A 15,032-nucleotide genomic window follows, 5' to 3' on the forward strand; every position below is an offset into this window, starting at 1 on the left:
CTCCATGTATTTAGCATTGTTCTATAAGAAAAAATGTGACTGCCTGTTCAGAAATAGACTTGAATGCAAAAGTAGGTGGGTGGACTCTCTGTAGTTGGAACATCACTAATGGATGTTGGCATTTTGACAGTTGCTGAAGTTGCTGGTATGTCCATTAGACTGCTTTACTGTTCTGAGACACAACATTTCCGTTTTCAAACAGGTCAGCAAAATCAGCTTGGTAGACTTGGCAGGGAGTGAGCGGGCTGATTCGACTGGAGCTAAAGGCACTAGACTCAAGGTGGGTCACTTTAAGTTCAACAGAGTTTCAAGAAATGTGTCATTTCAGATGAGTGCATCCATTAAATGTGCATGCTTTGTCCCATTTATAGGAAGGAGCCAATATCAACAAATCTTTAACAACACTGGGTAAAGTTATCTCTGCGTTGGCTGAGGTGGTAAGAATTCTTTTTTAAGTAGGAACGTAATTAAAAGAAAAGTAACAATTTGAAAACATTTTTAAAATCTGTTCTTTTATTGTTTTGTAGGACTCTGCACCAAACAAGGTGAGGATCGGTTTAATCTTTCTTTACTAATCAAGCATTATGGCTGTAGCTTTGACAATTGGCATGACTTCTGTTCTCCCTACAGAACAACAAGAAGAAGAAGAAAGTTGAGAGCTTTATTCCATACAGAGATTCAGTTCTGACATGGCTGCTGAGGGAAAACCTCGGTACGTGGCTTCATGCACCTTGCACACACCTTCTTAAAAATAATCATTGCTCTCCATCGTAAAAGCATTTCATATTGCAGTCAACATGGCCAGTTTAATTGTGGTATGGTCCAAAATCATTAAAGGTAAATCTTGAGTACCTATAGAGTAGTATTGCATCCTTCATATCTCAGAAAAATCTTTAGTTTGATCATATTTATAAAAGACAGATACGCTGTAATGATTCTTTCTGAAAACAGCCAAACTTGTGAAGGTGTGCATTGGGCGGAGCCAGAGCCATAGAGAGTTGCGACAACGGAAGTTCAAAACGCTTGATAGTCACGTGATTCATGTAGACCTCGAATAGTTCCAGGAAGTGCTTTGGCGGGCAATTCAAATTGTCAGTCACAGTGACAGAACTGCGATTTTTGGTAATTAATAGTCAATAAATGCATTGATTTTCAATAATTTTATTACACATCAACATGTTATACTTAACTAATATGTAATTTTCCATACCTTGCAAAAAAAAAAAAAAAAAGTAGAATAATTTTCTCCAATTCCATAACGATGGATGAAACGGAATTAAGATGTGCTGATAATTTAAAATCTGCTTCCGGGAACTATTGAGAGTCTTCACGAGCCGCCATTGCTGTAAAAAAAAACGTTCCATTGAAGTCTATGGAGTTGTTGCAACTCTCTCTATATGGCTCTGGGCGGAGCTAAAGAGTCACAAACACCACACACACACACACACGTTTGTTTTTGTCGAATGTGGGGACATTCCATAGGCGTAATGGTTTTTATACCGTACAAACTGTATTTTCTACCCCCCTACACTGCCCCTACCCATCACAACTGGGTGGTGGTTGAATAGAGACCCCTTACATGAGTGTGAAGCGCTTTGGGTGTACAGTAGTACATTTGAAAGCGCTATATAAATGCCTCATTCATTCATTCATTCATCACAGGAAACATTCTGCATTTTTACTTTCTCAAAAAACTGATCCTGTATGATTATAAGCCTTTTGAAAAATGGGACATGGGGAATATTTCACCCTCTCCTTGTAATACCTATGTCTATCATACCCATGTCATTATACACATGCCCACACACACACACACACACACACACACACACACACACACACACACACACACACACACACACACACACACACACACATGTTGGTCTATGTGGTTTACAGGGACTCTCCATAGACGTAATGGTTTTTACACTGTACAAACCGTATTTTCTATCCCCTTACACTGCCCCTGCCCCTAAACCTACCCATCACAGGAAACATTCTGCTTTTTTACTTTCTCAAAAAAACATCATTTAGTATGTTTTTAAGGCCATTTGAATTATGAGGACATTTGATATGTCTTTATAAACCACCTTTATAGTGTAATACCAGTGTAATACCCATGTAGTTATACACATTTGTGTCCTCATAAACCACATAAACAGGCTCACACACACACACACACACACACACACACACACACACACACACACACACACACACACACACACAATACAATCCGTGCCGATTGCCAACAAAACACAGACATTTGACACAGACAAATGACAACTCTGCTTACTGCTTATGTAACCCGAACAAAGCTTGTTGATGGAATGCTCTTTCTCTATCTCTGGTCTATGTACGCATGCGCTCATCTAGGAGAAGTGCCCATATAAGGAGTTCCGCCCTTTATGACGTCATACTCAGGAAAAAAACTTTCCAAAACTTATTAGAATCCTGAAGGAGTGTATTTGGCACAGGAATACTCCGTCATACGTCCAATTAATTGTTTTAAATTTTGCCCATTTTTAGAATGAGAAGCCAACTCTTTAACAGTGTAAATAAGTCAGAATGCATAAAATAGCATTGGCCCCACCCCCCCAAAAAAACAACAACAACAAAAAAACATTCCTAAAGGTTACAATGTTTTTCACTTATCAGGAGGTAACTCTCGTACTGCCATGGTAGCAGCTCTAAGCCCCGCTGATATTAACTATGATGAGACGCTCAGCACGCTCAGGTAAGAACCACATGATGCAATTAAGGCATTACTGAATATTAGACTAATAGGGTTACAAAATACTACACACTTTTTTGGTATGTTAAATGAAATGCGTGTGTTGCAAATTATTTAAAAAATGATCATCACCCTCATGTTGTTCCAAACTCATATGACTTCCTTTCATTTGTGGAAGGCAAAAGGAGAAGTTTAGCTGAGTGTTGATGTTGCTCTTTTGTCCATTTCATGAAAGTAAATGGCAACCAGAAGCTGTCAAGCTCTGAAAATGACTAAAAGCACCTTTAACCATCATAAACATATGATGGCTGATGTGGGTGTTCAGTCTGAGTTGTGATTACTACAAATAATTTATCTGCAGTTTGTTATTAGATTTCATTAGGCTTAGCAGTTGATGTTGATGTTGATTTTGAATGCTAGACTATTTGGGACATTCTGATACTGTTTTGGATTGTTAATAGCAAAATCACTGTCACAGATATGCTGACCGAGCCAAGCAGATCCGTTGCAATGCCGTCATCAATGAAGACCCCAACAACCGCCTGGTGCGTGAGTTGAAGGAAGAAGTGGCTCGTCTGAAGGATCTGCTCTATGCTCAGGGTCTTGGAGACATCATTGAGAGTAAGTCACATTTGATACATTTCAAACCGAGGAGTTACATTTCATTCTCCTTAATATTTCAAATCAAATTCAAATTCTGCCAAGACAATGATCCTAGCGATTGCAAATATTCTCTTCCTGAGGGTCAGACAGCTCTAGGAATGTGTCTGAAAGTTTTGTCTTCTCTCTCCATTTCTCTCAGCATATCGTGCACAAGCTCCTGGGATATCTGCTCTCAAATGTGTGTATTTTGGCGCTCTAAATGCTTCATAGCTTACAATAACCCAGGGGTCGGCAACTTTTTTCCAATTTTTTTTAAGAGAAATTAAGTTTATTTTATTTATTTATTTTTATTGGTAACAAAGCCATATTTTTTTTGTGCAAAAAAGAAAGAAAAAAACAGCAGTGCCAAAGTGTGTCACCCATGCAGCAGTGAGTTTTTGGTTTGCGCTGGGCTGTCTGAAATTGTTCTTACATTTTTAATTTGGTTGGTGGCTAAAAAGATCCCACATTAAGATTTCACCAACAAAATGAAAATTCTGTCATTATTTGATCACCCTCATGTCATTCTAAACCCATATGATTTCATTTCTTCTGCTGAACAAAAAATATATTTTGATATTATTTTTCCCCCATTGAAAATCAATAGAATCCAATGTTGATTGGTTACAACCAATCTGCTCCATAGAAGAAAGAAAGCATACAATTTTGGAGCAATATGAGGATGAGTAAACAATGACATCATTTTTATTTTTGAGTGAACCTTTAATTTGAGGACTATTTCATGTTTTGCCACTTGAGGTTGAGGTTGCAACAAATGTTCAATTTAGTAGTAGATTAATGTGCCTTTAATTTGAATTGTGCACATCACATATCAATGTGTGTTTTTTGTGTGCCAATTCAGCTTGAGGTCATACAACACTTACTCTCCAAAAACTATTCATATTTGTTGCTTGACAAAAGTTAATTTTAGACTTTGACATCTACATTTTGTAATAAACAACTAAATAATATTACAATCCTATAACAATCATAAATCCTCTGTCCTTTTCATGTGTCTGCCAATATTGACCATTCCTAATGTTGCCGACCCCTGCGATAACCAAAGCAGGAATCTCTGGACCACCAAAGTCCAAAGTCTGTGTGGTTTCATCTAAAAGATTAAATAAAACGGATTATTCTGACATAATTGTACACTGCTGCTCTGATGGTCCAGAGGCGCTCTAGACGTTTGCTTGGAATTTGACTCTATGTAAAGCACAGGCATGTAGTCATCCATGTGGTCTGTGCAGTCACAGATCAGTATTACATTGAGTGTTCAGTTCATCTCCATGCTCATTATCTCAAGCATGGTCCAATGAATTTGAGGCATGAGGGATAAATCCATTAATAATCATGTTTTTGATATTCTGATTTACTAAAAAAAAAACACACACACACAAGAGCGTCTGAAATCCTCAAATTGATGCCGTCTGCCCTGCGCCCTGCAGCTTTATTACCTCTTTAATTAGCTGTTAAGCTTTATGTTTGACACTTTCTACTTTCCCTCCTTCCCCTTCCTTTCTGTTTCCATGGTTTTCCTTTTTCTCTTTTCACAATTTTCTCCCTTGACTCTCCGAACCTGTCGTTCCCACTTGTTGCCCAGACTTGTCCAGTTACAAGACTAATATCAATAGCATCCAGGCTGTCAATCAAAGGGGTGATTTCTCCACAGTGACCCATGCCATGACAGGGATGAGCCCCTCCCCCTCTCTCTCTGCCCTGTCCAGCCGAGCTGGCTCCATCAGCAGCCTGCATGACCGGATCATGTTCAGCCCTGGAAGCGAGGAAGCCATTGAGAGGCTGAAGGTGAGCGAGAGGATGATGGGATGGCTGGATGGATGGTTTGATAAATTAATAAGGGCCAGTGCTGATCCTTTTAATGTCGACCTCTTTTCCAACTAGGAAACGGAGAAGATAATCGCAGAACTCAATGAAACTTGGGAGGAGAAACTTCGGCGCACTGAGGCCATTAGAATGGAAAGGTTGGAGACCCCTGGGAGGGCTTTTGAAATTGTGAAATCTGAAATGATGTGTCTGAAAATATTCAAGTTTCTTTGTTTATTTGTAAAAAAACCAAACATCTATTGTCATTAGGGAGGCACTTTTAGCTGAAATGGGTGTGGCGATGAGGGAAGATGGAGGAACCGTTGGAGTCTTTTCACCAAAGAAGGTTAGAGGATCGTTTAGTGTATTCTAAAAGGAAGTCCGTCAAGTCGTATGCTTCAACCAGCACTTCTTTATGTTTCAGACTCCACACCTGGTCAACCTCAATGAAGATCCACTGATGTCTGAGTGCTTACTATACTACATTAAAGATGGAATCACCAAGTAAGAATGTTGTTTATAACTATAAAACAGATTTTCAACTATCGACCACTGGTAGTCCGCAAAGACATTGCACAGTGACATAGACAGGACAAAAAGGCCACATCTTACATTTATACGATTTTTAAATGAAACAAACCTCATTTATGATTTATGAAAATCTGTTGCTCCATCAATGTTTAATAAAAACATGTATATATTTTTTTCTGCAATCATACTCTGGGAGTAGTGAAAAGCACATTTTTGTTAAGGTGTGCCTTTAGTTGTGTCCCGTTCTACCCTATATTAAATCCAGGATCAAAATTATGGTTTAAATGTAAACCTGCTTACTTTTAAACAATGTTTATAGTTTGGTGCAACAGAATTGTTAGATAAACCTTGATTAAATTATTGGTGCAACCCACCATTTGTGTAGTAACTTAAGTGATTCACATGTTATGTTATAATGTTATATTTCTGTGATTTACCTAGTTTTGAGTAATACATTATCAATTAATATCTATTTTTTCCAATATGCATTTTGTATTTTCCCACATCATTTCTCTATCTGTATCCGTTTCCCTTAATCCTGACATATGGCCTCCATATTTTCCTCTGCAGGGTTGGCCGTGAGGATGCCAGCAGTCGACAGGACATTGTCCTGAGTGGCCATTTCATTAAAGATGAACACTGTATCTTTACAAGTAGTACAAATGCCTCAGGAGAGGGTACGGTGGTCCTAGAGCCCTGTGAGGAAGCAGAAACTTACGTCAATGGCAAGAGAGTGACAGAGCCCACTGTTCTCAGATCAGGTAACTCTTCAGTTTCTAGGCTAAAAACAGGCTCAGTCTGATGAACAACACTTTTTTGGTGCCTGTAAGACCCAGATTGTGACCCTGTCTGTAATCTTAGGTAACCGCATTATTATGGGCAAGAGCCACGTCTTCCGTTTCAATGACCCAGAGCAAGCACGGCAAGAGAGGGAGAGGACCCCGTGTGCAGACACACCTGTGGAGGCGGTGGACTGGGCCTTTGCCCAAAGAGAGCTATTGGAGAAACAAGGCATTGATATGAAACAAGAGATGGAGCAAAGGTAGCACTTCTGTCACTAGCTCCTTTGTGGTCCTAAAACAGCATGAACCCTGCATTTTTATCATCCAGGACAATTACATCAAAATGCACTAACAGCCCATCTAAAAACACCAGATTAACCAGCTAAAACCAGCAAACCAACCAACCTATGATTAGTTCCAGTTGCAATATCTAGTTTTTGTGGCTTTATTCTGATGCTTACGTCATTCACAGGTTACAGGAGCTGGAAGATCAGTACCGCAAGGAGAGAGAAGAAGCAAGCAACCTTCTAGAACAGCAGAGACTGGTAAGCCATTTCAGACTCGTAAGAACTTAATTAGTCAATCAATTGTAAAAACCGGAAGAAGCTTGCAATTAAACCAAATGTAACATTTATTTTTGTTTAGGACTATGAGAGTAAGCTGGAAGCTCTTCAGAGGCAGGTCAACTCCAGATATTACCCAGAAACCACAGAGGAAGAGGAGGAACCAGAAGAGGAAGGTTGGTAACACAGTTTGAATGACATGGGTATGATCTGAATAATATATATCAAATACAATAATAAGTTGGCAAACTTGTAGATCACAGGAAAAAGTGTAAAAAGTTTTAGATGTTTCCCATTTGAAATGGGTTTATATTTTGATCCTGCAGTGCCGTGGACAACGCGAGAGACAGAACTGGCCCTCTGGGCTTTCCGGAAATGGCGATTCTATCAGTTCACCTCTCTCAGAGACCTGCTCTGGGGAAATGCAATTTTCCTTAAGGAGGCTAATGCCATTAGTGTGGAGCTGAAGAAAAAGGTACATTGAAATAATTTTAGGTCAGCCTAATGATCATTGTATACTTTTTTTTTGTTGATAAGTTACAGTACCACTCTTAAAATAAAAATAATAATAATGTTTCTCCTCTTTTTCTCTGCAGGTTCAGTTTCAGTTCGTGCTGTTAACAGACACACTGTACTCCCCACTGCCCCCTGACCTGCTGCCCCCCAGCATAGCCAAAGACAGGGAGAAAAGGCTGTTCCCTCGCACCATTGTAGCAGTAGAGGTTCAGGACCAGAAAAATGGTGCTACACACTACTGGACACTGGACAAACTCAGGTGCAGTGATATTAAATGTACATAATAAGCCCATAAGATTGAGTCTAGCTGTGTATGGATCAGCAGTAAGTTACCAATTAAAAGCAGTGGCACTGTTACTAACTACGTAGATCAGCTATTCTCAAAATGGTGTCGCTTTTCTAGTAATGAGCTACTTTTTACACCAGAAGTGGTGTAACATAAAAAAAAATTCATCAATATCATATGAATGTGTCATATTTGTAAGTCTGATTAATTTCAGTTGTTAAATGATAAACGAATTACTGAATATGCATCTTTGAGTTTTACAACCCTCATTGTCTTAGCAAAATACTTTTCATCTGTTTATGCATTAAAAAATATATTGTCCTATTAAAAATCTTTGTTAATATTAGTCTTTGTTAAAAGCTAATAGTGTCTTACCTTTTTTTTTAATTAAGGAGCTTGGCTGTAGTTGAACTACTTAAAATTATAATTGGCATGTTGCTTGTTAACATCTAATTTTCTGCTCTATCTATGCTTACGCCCTTGAATGTACGTCATAGCTATGAACCATTCATTCGTATTGCTAATCAGAGGCAGATGGTATTAGGCTGAGGTTCATTTTCATTCTAAAAAGCATTTGATTAGACAAAAATTTAGATATATCATGTGCAGAATGTGTCATCAATATTTTTGGTGTTTTCCTAGAAGTGAAATATTGTACATTCCAAATACTTTTAGCTACTAAAGGTTAATTTCACTTATTGTTTTCCTTTTGGTTCATGCTTAAAAAGTGAGCAAATAAAAAAAAAACTTAACAGATAAACATTACAGAGTATGTTTTGTTGCTATTGATGATGTATTATTATTATCTCTTCAGACAAAGGCTTGATTTGATGAGAGAAATGTACGACCGCGCAGCAGAGGTGCCCAGTACAGCAGTCGAGGAATGTGATCATATGATGTCCGGAGGTGACCCCTTCTATGACCGCTTTCCATGGTTCCGCCTGGTTGGTCGGTGAGTAATCAATAAGTCAAGCTTATACTGTATGCTGTGCAACTTTAAAGTGCCAAGTGGATGCTGGTTTTTCCACTGTACATGACTGGAAGCTGCCTATGATTTGCATTATCCCTTCACTTTTGAATGGACCGACAAGCTGTGTGCAGCCTTCGTTCAGTGAGCAAACTTGCACTGATTTTTCAATATTCAGAAAATCCAAATGCTAAACCTAAGCTTGGACACTCCTTAGCAAACACCCTAGATCATTAGCCGAACACAGATTTGGAGGCTCATGGCTAGGTTTGTGCTGGCACACAACAGTGCCTTGTACATGTGAGCGAGTGTGTGCACGTGTGTTGTACTAACCCAGTTCCCGTGTCTCCGGCTGCACCAGCACTCCCATTCTCAACACGTGCATGAGTGAGCGCATGAGTGACCTTACCCTCTCCCCCACCCTCTCCGACCCCGACTCTGACTCTGACATAACCGAGCTTGCCGATGAGCGGCATTATGGGAAAGTCGAGGTGGAGGATGAGGAGTTGGAGGACCTGGACGATGAGATCTTTTTGGAGGACCCTGGCTCAGAGCTTGGGAGAGAGGAGGAGGAGGAGGATGGTGTGGGGGAGCACTGCCCAGGTGTCAGCGATGGCCAGGACCCCTTTTACGACCGCTGGCCTCTGTTCAGTTTAGTGGGAAGGTTGGTGAGGTTTCAGGAGCATGCTGTCAGAGGAAACTAGCTCTTTCACACTGAGACACAGACAACAGGGTCTGTTACTAGAACTTCCTACCAGGGCATCAAACACATGAACAGTACCGGCAGGGGTCACAATGTCTATTGCCAAGAATTAATAAATAATTAACATTGATGCCATTATGTTAACAAATGTATATATATACATTTATTAATAAATGTGTGAAACTGTTGGCTTGATCTGAAGGAAGCTTTAATGCCTCTTTGTACATGTTTTAGACAATGATCCTTTCAATGGTATTTGAGGTGTTCAGTAACTGAATGAGAGGAAATCAAACAAAAGGAATTGCAAAGTGAAGATACTTTGTGTGAAAATCACCATAGATAGACTACTAGTAACTTTTTGCATTTGAAGCCATTTGAACATGGGTGGCTATACAGGACTAAATTAATATGCATTATATAAATATATAATGGTTTTGAAATCCAGTCACATCAATTCTGGCCTGTTTTGAAAGATAAAGCACTGAATGGCAGCATAATAATTTTTTTTCTTATTTTTCTGAAATGATATTGGTGTCTGCAGAATAACGTAGTTTCTGTGATCTGAATAAATCAGCAGATTGTTTTGTCTGAAAAGATGAAAGAGCTGGTTTCGACTACAGCAGTTTCAATCAGGCATGCCAGATCTAAAATTTGTATCACAGTTTTGGATTGGCTCTCACACTCTCACTTCCCTGCACACATGCAACATACAAGATTTGTGACGTGTGTTGACTTTGATTTCTCTTTTAAGTTGATGGCGGTCAAATTCATGTATGTCATTTCAATTTTTGCTTTCCAGTTTGCATCTGGCCCAACAAGCCAAATTTGGAGTTTATTTTTTCACTAAGCGTTTTGTTTATCTGAGCATGCTGTATTTGCGCCTCACCAATCTTGTCGAAAGCTCCTCCCCTCTGGCCACGCCTCCTGCCACTCTTGACCCCTGCCTGTCAAGCTTCGTCCAGCAACACATTGGGATCAAGAGGGCAGATCTGAAGTGAATTATTGAATTTGTAGGCCAATCTGTCACCAAACATGAATGCATACAATGTCAGGGATTTCATAGACATTGTGACATTGAATTGTAGTTAATCCTTCAATCAGTTACTGAAACATCAATAAAATCTTGATGTGTGACAATGCATTTCCCAATCTTTGCATGCGAGTATGACTTGCCAATTTAGACAATCAATCAGTCAGTCAAAAGTTATAATGTAAAGTAGCTTGCAGTGCAGTTCTCCTCTATATGCATGTTCTTGAAACACTTCACCAACCCCAACAGAGACCAAAACCCGCGCTGTCACCACTTTCTGTATAATTTTTTGAGAATGGGGGCTATAATAGAGTATTCACAGATGAACCGCAGACCTAAAGGGCACTTTTAGGCTTTTGCTGGAGCAGCTTCTTGTTTGGTTGCTTTTCTGTGTCTGATGTTGTGTTGTCTAGTGGCAGTGTGGCTGAGTTAATCTTCAATTACATTTTTTCCCAACTTCTTTTTCCATTAATTTTAACCTTATTTTTTCTTTTTTCTTTTCAACCCATCAACTGTCTCAAATCTCTCTTCTTTCTTTGGCTCTCCTCCTTTTTCCCATCATCCTCTCCTTTTTCTCCCATAGGGCATTTGTGTATCTGAGTAATCTGCTGTACCCTGTGCCATTAGTGCACCGTGTGGCCATTGTAAGTGAGAAAGGCGAGGTCAAGGGGTTCCTCCGAGTAGCAGTGCAAGCCATATCAGGTAAGATTATCTTATGCTTTGACAAATCTGTTTTGATCAGATTCCTAACAGAAATTACTTTTTTTTAGTAAAGGAGTACCACAAGGCTCAGTATTCAGACCTATTATGTTTTCTTATTTCATTGATGAATTCCCTTTTTTATGAATAAAGGTTTTGTTTTGTTCCTCATAATTTGTTGCCTGATTATGTTTAGATAGGTCACTCTCAGGAGCTCATTGAATTCAAGTGTGGTACTGTGAAAGGTTACCACCTGTGCAGTAAGTCCACTTGTAAAATTTCCTCACTACTGAATATTCCATGGTCAGCTGTCAGTGGTATTATAACTAAATGGAAGCAATTGGGAACAACAGCAACTCAACTACAAAGTCTTACGTAAAATCACGTAAAATCACAGAGCAGGGGCAGCGCATGCTGAGGCGCACAGTGCGAAGAAGTCATCAACTTTCTGCAGAGTCAATAGCAACAGACCTCCAAACTTCCTGTAGCCTTCAGATTAGCTCAAGAACAGTCCGTAAAAAGCAGCTGCATCCACACCTTACATCACCAAGTGCAATGCATAGCATCAGGTGCAGTGGTGTAAAGCACGCCGCCACTGGACTGGAGCAGTGGAGACATGTTCTCTGGAGTGACGAATCACGCTTCTCTGTCTGGCAATCCTATGGACAAGTCTGAGTTTGCCTGTTCAGTCCTGACCTCAACCCAATAGACCTCACAAATGTTCTTCTTAAAACTGCCAAGACCTTATTGAAAGCCTTCCCTGAAGAGTTGATTATGTTTTAGCTGCAAAAAGGGTGGGCCAACTCCATATGAAACCCTATGGATTAAGAATGGGATCACATTAAAGTTTAGGTGCCTGTAAAGACAGGCGTCCCAAAACTTTTGCCAATATAGTATATATTAATATACAGATTATGTGCATGGCATTCCCTTCACAGATTAAATGTTCAGCCATCTTTTATTTCTTGTCACAGCTGACGAAGAAGCTCCTGATTATGGCTCCGGTGTGAGACAATCAGGAACTGCTAAGATTGCATTTGAGGATCAACAGTTTGAGAAGGTTGGTTGTGTAACTCAGTATGCAACTGTTCATTCTCACAATTATCATCTCAATAGTTGAGTTGGCTTTGGAGTTTCAGGCATTACATTTTTTTTATAGAAGGTGAGATACCATCAAGAGTAAAACCATCAAGTTTTTCTCTCTGCTCAGTTCCAGACAGAAGCATGCACTGCTGGGATGTCTCACACAAGCACATCCCAAGAGGAGCTGCGCATCGTAGAAGGGGAAGGACAAAACTCAGAGATGGGGCTCAGTGCTGATGAGGTCAACAACAACACCTGTGCAGGTAAAAAATATATTTTTTATATTTTTTATAATAAAACAAAACAATATTGATGAATAAAATCATATTCATGTATTGATTAGTGATTGATATACATTTTGCAGAATGTATTATGATAAATTAACAACTTAAAACAATATGCCCTATAATCATGCTGTGATAAATAAAGAGATAGTTTGCACAATAATAAAATGTGATATTTATCTGCTTACCTCTGCTTAAGATATAGGTGACTTTGTTTCTTCAGTAGAACATAAATAAAGATTTTTGACTCCAGCCGTTGCAGTCTGTCAGTCGTATAGGGGTACTTCAGCGCTGGGAAGATGAATCTGTATTTAAACTGGGTCATCAATGCAGTAGAAATGTGAAATTAGTTTTGAATTTGGTGTCTTCTTGACTGAGAAAATACAGAAAATGTATTTTTGTCCCATGGGGATGAAAGACTACAATTCCCAGAATGCTTCGCTGCCCTGTGAGGCCATTCCCAACGCCACCAACTTGATTACTGTGACTGAATTAGAGAACAGAGAAGACACTACAATTAAAAACTGAACGTGTCTGTTCAATATAATGAGTGAGTCACTGCGCGAGTATCACAGCACTGAGCACTAACTGCAGGAATGATGAGAGCTGAAGTAATCGCGACTACACTACACAATACATTCACAACGCGAGTTCAGTCTGGAGCGTTTCAGTTCATGCCTTTGCAAGCTTAACTTTCATAGAAATTAATTTGAGAAGTTAAAAGACTTACATTGCTCACCATAGTCCTTTTAAATGAGTGCCTGTAGCTGCCCGCTGAGCTCTCCCTGCAAGCTGAGTGTAATCTCCATCCCCCATGCGCAGATTCAAAACATGCGGAAATGGCTCCCTCTGCTGGCTGTAGTCTTTAGCCTTTGGGCAAACATTCCTCCTATGATGCAAAAATCGTCAATTTGCATCATAGGAGGAATTTTTCCAGAAATAAAATGCATAAATCTCTTGTCTCAGGGGGATATGAGGGGGGAAAGAACAATCATTTGAATATACTCCAGGGTTTCTACTGATACAAAGCTATATGCTAATCGCTAAAGTAACCCTTTAAAAAAATGTAAATTAAACCCAGCTGCTTGTGTCGACACATTGATGTCTTAAGACATGAAACGATCGGTTTGTGTGTGGAACTGAAAAGTATTTATATAATTTTTTACCTCTAATACACCACTTTGTCCAACAACCTTGAACGCGCGATCACTTCTGGTGCATGAGCTCTGTACACGATCTTACGCAAGTGCCGGAAGTGATAGCATTTTGTTACCATTCACATGCATTATACAACTGACAGAGTGCAACGGTTGGAGTTCTACATTTGTGTTTTACTGAAGAAAACAAAGTAACTTATCTCTTGGATGCTCTGGGGGTAAGCAGATTAACATCAAATTTTCATTTTTGGGTGAACTATCCCTTTAACTGTTAAAGTAGTGGTATATGTATAAATAGTGAGTTGTGTCAGCAAGTGTTTGTATTCTAATCTGATGTTTCCTCATGTATTGCTCCATCTAGCCTCTCCTGATGTTCCTGACAGTCCTCTGAAGGGTGTTCTGGAATGTCCTTTTGATGTGGCTCAGGAAAAATCATTCCAGCACTTAAAGATCGGCAGCAACTTCACCTTTAGGGTCACGGTGCTTCAGGCCTCCAGCATCTCTGCTGAGTATGCAGATATCTTCTGTCAGTTCAAGTGAGTATATGTATTCCAAGTAAATTACGTCCATTCATAGATTTATCAGGGTTTTCCACAATAAAAACGGTGCTGCACATTGTTGTAGCTGACAGATTCGGAAGGCAAACACTTTTATGCACATTTCTGCCACAGTGCTAACAGTGTCTTCATTTTCAAATATATTTTTTATTTATTTATTTTAAAGTTCCCACTTGAAAATAACATTCCCCCTCAGTTTGAATGGGGTAGATGCTTCTGCAAACAGTGATCCAAGATGCTCTAAAGACATCTGACGCAGTCTCATTTGTCTTTGTCCAGCTTTATTCACAGACATGACGAGGCATTTTCCACTGAGCCATTAAAGAACACTGGCCGAGGGCCTCCTCTGGGATTCTACCATGTACAAAATGTAATCACAACCTTTGTGCCATTTACTAATGAAGTAATTCAACCATATTTGAGATGTTAGAAATAAATCAAATGTAAATTATTTATGTGTGGTTTGCTACTATTGCAGATAACCGTAGAGGTCACCAAGTCCTTTGTGGAATACATCAAGAGTCAGCCAATTGTTTTTGAGGTATTTGGCCACTACCAGAAACAGCCCTTCCCTCTTCTCTGTAAGGACTTGATTAGGTGAGCAATCTTTTTCTTTGATTATTATTATTTATTCATTTATTTAGTCACCTAAAATGTCAACTAAAATCTTCCTG

The 15,032-nt window shown here is 39.3% G+C and overlaps 1 protein-coding gene across 7 annotated transcripts in view; it reads left to right on the plus strand.

Annotated features, from left to right (window-relative positions):
• kif1ab (kinesin family member 1Ab) overlaps positions 1-15,032 on the plus strand; it is a 31,731-nt gene that overhangs the window by 7,244 nt on the left and 9,455 nt on the right. For 2 of the 7 annotated variants that reach the window (XM_067453898.1, XM_067453893.1), the window contains exons 8-31: positions 203-280; positions 372-437; positions 528-545; positions 631-712; positions 2,659-2,737; positions 3,213-3,355; positions 5,049-5,182; positions 5,279-5,358; positions 5,471-5,546; positions 5,625-5,704; positions 6,302-6,492; positions 6,593-6,773; positions 6,986-7,058; positions 7,159-7,252; positions 7,403-7,551; positions 7,673-7,851; positions 8,693-8,830; positions 9,207-9,509; positions 11,162-11,280; positions 12,252-12,337; positions 12,488-12,623; positions 14,163-14,337; positions 14,638-14,728; positions 14,837-14,955. In XM_067453898.1, the coding sequence (XP_067309999.1) occupies positions 203-280; positions 372-437; positions 528-545; positions 631-712; positions 2,659-2,737; positions 3,213-3,355; positions 5,049-5,182; positions 5,279-5,358; positions 5,471-5,546; positions 5,625-5,704; positions 6,302-6,492; positions 6,593-6,773; positions 6,986-7,058; positions 7,159-7,252; positions 7,403-7,551; positions 7,673-7,851; positions 8,693-8,830; positions 9,207-9,509; positions 11,162-11,280; positions 12,252-12,337; positions 12,488-12,623; positions 14,163-14,337; positions 14,638-14,728; positions 14,837-14,955 (2,870 nt within the window). Of the gene's footprint in view, positions 1-202; positions 281-371; positions 438-527; positions 546-630; positions 713-2,658; positions 2,738-3,212; positions 3,356-3,536; positions 3,576-4,979; positions 5,183-5,278; positions 5,359-5,470; positions 5,547-5,624; positions 5,705-6,301; positions 6,493-6,592; positions 6,774-6,985; positions 7,059-7,158; positions 7,253-7,402; positions 7,552-7,672; positions 7,852-8,692; positions 8,831-9,206; positions 9,510-11,161; positions 11,281-12,251; positions 12,338-12,487; positions 12,624-14,162; positions 14,338-14,637; positions 14,729-14,836; positions 14,956-15,032 lie in introns of all 7 variants that reach the window. The other 5 variants (XM_067453895.1, XM_067453894.1, XM_067453897.1 and 2 more) reach the window with 3 other exon arrangements.

The sequence above is a fragment of the Pseudorasbora parva genome, chromosome 9 (assembly GCF_024679245.1).
Source record: "Pseudorasbora parva isolate DD20220531a chromosome 9, ASM2467924v1, whole genome shotgun sequence".
In the NCBI taxonomy this organism is placed as follows: Eukaryota; Metazoa; Chordata; class Actinopteri; order Cypriniformes; family Gobionidae; genus Pseudorasbora; species Pseudorasbora parva.